We start from the raw sequence: 3,652 nt of genomic DNA on the forward strand, positions 1-3,652 counted from the left end.
CCTTTCTCTTTTCATAGTCTCTCTCTCTCCATCTTCTCTCTCTCTTCTTCATAGTCTATTCTGCTGTCTCTCTCTCTCCACTCCTTTCTCCTCTTTCATAGTCTCTCTCTCCAACTCCTTTTCTCTCTCTTTCATAGTCTTATTCTGCTGTCTCTCTCCACTCCTTTCTCTTTTTCATAGTCTCTCTCTCTCTTCCACTCCTTCTTCTCTCTATCTCTTCTTCTAGTCTTATTCTGCTGTCTCTCTCTCTCCACTCCTTTCTCCCTCTTTCATAGTCTCTCTCCACTCCTTTCTCTCTCTCTTCATAGTCTTATTCTGCTGTCTCTCTCTCCACTCCTTTCTCTTTTTCATAGTCTCTCTCTATCCATCCTTTCTCTCTCTCTTCTTTCATAGTCTTATTCTGCTGTCTCTCTCTCTCTCCACTCCTTTCTCTCTCTTTCATAGTCTCTCTCTCCACTCCTTTCTCTCTCTCTTTCATAGTCTTATTCTGCTGTCTCTCTCTCCACTCCTTTCTCTTTTTCATAGTCTCTCTCTCTCTCCACTCCTTTCTCTCTCTCTCTTCTTTCATAGTCTTATTCTGCTGTCTCTCTCTCTCTCCACTCCTTTCTCCCTCTTTCATAGTCTCTCTCTCCACTCCTTTCTCTCTCTCTTTCATAGTCTTATTCTGCTGTCTCTCTCTCCACTCCTTTCTCTTTTTCATAGTCTCTCTCTCTCTCCACTCCTTTCTCTCTCTCTCTTCTTTCATAGTCTTATTCTGCTGTCTCTCTCTCCACTCCTTTCTCTCTTCCGCAGTCTCATTCTACTGTTGCTGTCTCCGTCTCTCTCTTTAGTTTTCTTAATCTACCTGTCCGCCTCGGGTCAGTCTCACCTTCAGCAGCGTATCCGCCAGGTAAACGACACACCAGCTCCCCAGCACTACCACCACCAACGGGATCGGGATCATGGCGAAGAAACGAAGGGCGCCCAGTACCAAAGAGCCGTTCCCGCCACAAGACAGAAATGAAACATGGGTGGAACTCAGAACAGACGGAACAAAACAAGCAGGGTACTCTCCGGCTGCACTCCGCGCTACCGCGTCGGACACTTCCGGGGTGAGGACTGATTGACGTCATTGTGTCTCCTGTTTTCTTGTGATTGGCGCCGAGGAAGGATTGGCGGCGTGACGTCAAACAGTTGAAGCCGGCTCAGCCCCGCCTGACTCCCCCCCCCCACTCAGCCGTCAACCCTGTTTACCCAAAACAAATCAAACCTGTGATGTGAGCTGCTCTGCAGCATCTCCATTGTCGTTGTTTATTGTTGGTAGCATTTTTTTTAAATCATTTATTTATAATTTTTCATTTTACAAGGGTCACTTGCAAACAGTAATACAGAGATGATTGCACATTAATACAATATAAGAAGAAAATAATCCCAACTAGATATATAGATTATATACAATCTTTCTCTTTCTTAGACCACAAAGTGAAGAAAAATAGGGAGAGTGAAATAAGACAAGGAGATCAATTAAACAGTAAACAGAAAAAAGAAAGTATTAACCTGATTATCCTCAGATATTACTCATCTAATACATTATTCCACATTGATCATCTGTTGGCTTCCTCAAGACCAAATACTGCATATAGTCAATTCATTTCATTGAGAACATACGTATTGTCCAGGTTTTAGTTAGAAATAATACATCTGATTACATTCTCTCTCTTTTAAAAACCAGAAATTTTTTAACTATACATATATACTCAAGTCTCTAATTCAAAACCCACTGATTAAAGCAATCCCAGTTTTCACAGGCTCCACTCCTCAAAGTAATAATTAAGGAAATATTATTGTTGGTAGCATTTTTATTTGATTCCACTTATATTTTCAAACATGCCGGCTATTGCTGTATACAGATGCACACAGAGGAAGTATCGGTTTCATCGGTTAAAGTAGTAATTAGTTATAAATCGTAATCAGTATGTCATTTTGAGGGGCTGGTTCTAGGGACTCCCTGTATTCGTGCAGAGATTTTTTTTCACCTAGTAAAGGGCCACAAAAACAGACACTCATGTTATGAGAATCAGGTGCTCTTTTTTAAAAATGTAATTAGGTGAAACCTGGGAGCATTTAACAATTTTTTTCCCTGTGACATCAAAAGAAAAAGATGATATGTGGGAACTTGCTCCTTTTGTTTAGTGGAATGCAGCAGTATATTATATAAATTCACTTAATTTTTTATTACTATTATTTCAAAGACAGATATTGAATAATGAGGGAGGAGCTTCCTTCATGCAGAAGTTTTGTCCATAAGTACATAAGTACATAAGTACATAAGTACATAAGTACATAAGTAGTGCCATACTGGGAAAGACCAAAGGTCCATCTAGCCCAGCATCCTGTCACCGACAGTGGCCAATCCAGGTCAAGGGCACCTGGCACGCTCCCCAAACGTAAAAACATTCCAGACAAGTTATACCTAAAAATGCGGAATTTTTCCAAGTCCATTTAATAGCGGTCTATGGACTTGTCCTTTAGGAATCTATCTAACCCCTTTTTAAACTCCGTCAAGCTAACCGCCCGTACCACGTTCTCCGGCAACGAATTCCAGAGTCTAATTACACGTTGGGTGAAGAAAAATTTTCTCCGATTCGTTTTAAATTTACCACACTGTAGCTTCAACTCATGCCCTCTAGTCCTATTATTTTTGGATAGCGTGAACAGTCGCTTCACATCCACCCGATCCATTCCACTCATTATTTTATACACTTCTATCATATCTCCCCTCAGCCGTCTCTTCTCCAAGCTGAAAAGCCCTAGCCTTCTCAGCCTCTCTTCATAGGAAAGTCGTCCCATCCCCATTATCATTTTCGTCGCCCTTCGCTGTACCTTTTCCAATTCTACTATATCTTTTTTGAGATACGGAGACCAGTACTGAACACAATACTCCAGGTGCGGTCGCACCATGGAGCGATACAACGGCATTATAACATCCGCACACCTGGACTCCATACCCTTCCTAATAACACCCAACATTCTATTTGCTTTCCTAGCCGCAGCAGCACACTGAGCAGAAGGTTTCAGCGTATCATCGACGACGACACCCAGATCCCTTTCTTGATCCGTAACTCCTAACGCGGAACCTTGCAAGACGTAGCTATAATTCGGGTTCCGTTTAAATGTGCCAACATTGTCCAGTTTTGTTGTATATGTTTATTTCTTCAAATCTGTGTGGTTGTAAAAGGCATATACTTTTTTTATCTTTGTCTCCCAGCTGTGTGTTTGTATATAGATGCGTGTGATTTTATTACGAAGGCAAACAATACACCACCAACATACATATAAACATGAGGGCAGATAAGAGTCAAATAGCCCATCCACTGAAATCACTATCTCCTCCTTTTCCTAAGAGATCCCACTTGCCTGTCCCACACTTTCTTAAATTCAGACATAGTCCTCATCTCTACCACCTCCACCAGGAGGTGATTCCACGCATCCACCACCCTTTCTGTGAAAAAATATTTCCATATTACTCCTGAGCCTATAACCTCTTAACTTCATCCTATGCCCTCTGATGCCAGAGTTTTCTTTCTTTTAAAAGAGGTTCACCTCCTATACATTAATGCCACAGAGGAATTTAAACATCTCTATTATATCCCCTCTCTCCTGCCTTTCTTCC

General features: G+C 41.5%; 1 protein-coding gene across 1 annotated transcript in view; it reads right to left on the minus strand.

Annotated features, from left to right (window-relative positions):
- The window catches only part of MBTPS2 (membrane bound transcription factor peptidase, site 2), a 52,891-nt gene extending 51,832 nt beyond the window's left edge, over window positions 1–1,059 (minus strand). The window contains exon 1 of the mRNA XM_030202254.1: window positions 869–1,059. Within this exon, the coding sequence (XP_030058114.1) occupies window positions 869–943 (75 nt within the window). The 5' untranslated portion in view covers window positions 944–1,059. The remainder of the gene's footprint in view (window positions 1–868) is intronic.
- Window positions 1,060–3,652: the final 2,593 nt, after the last annotated feature.

This window comes from Microcaecilia unicolor, chromosome 4 (assembly GCF_901765095.1).
Source record: "Microcaecilia unicolor chromosome 4, aMicUni1.1, whole genome shotgun sequence".
Lineage (NCBI taxonomy): Eukaryota > Metazoa > Chordata > Amphibia > Gymnophiona > Siphonopidae > Microcaecilia > Microcaecilia unicolor.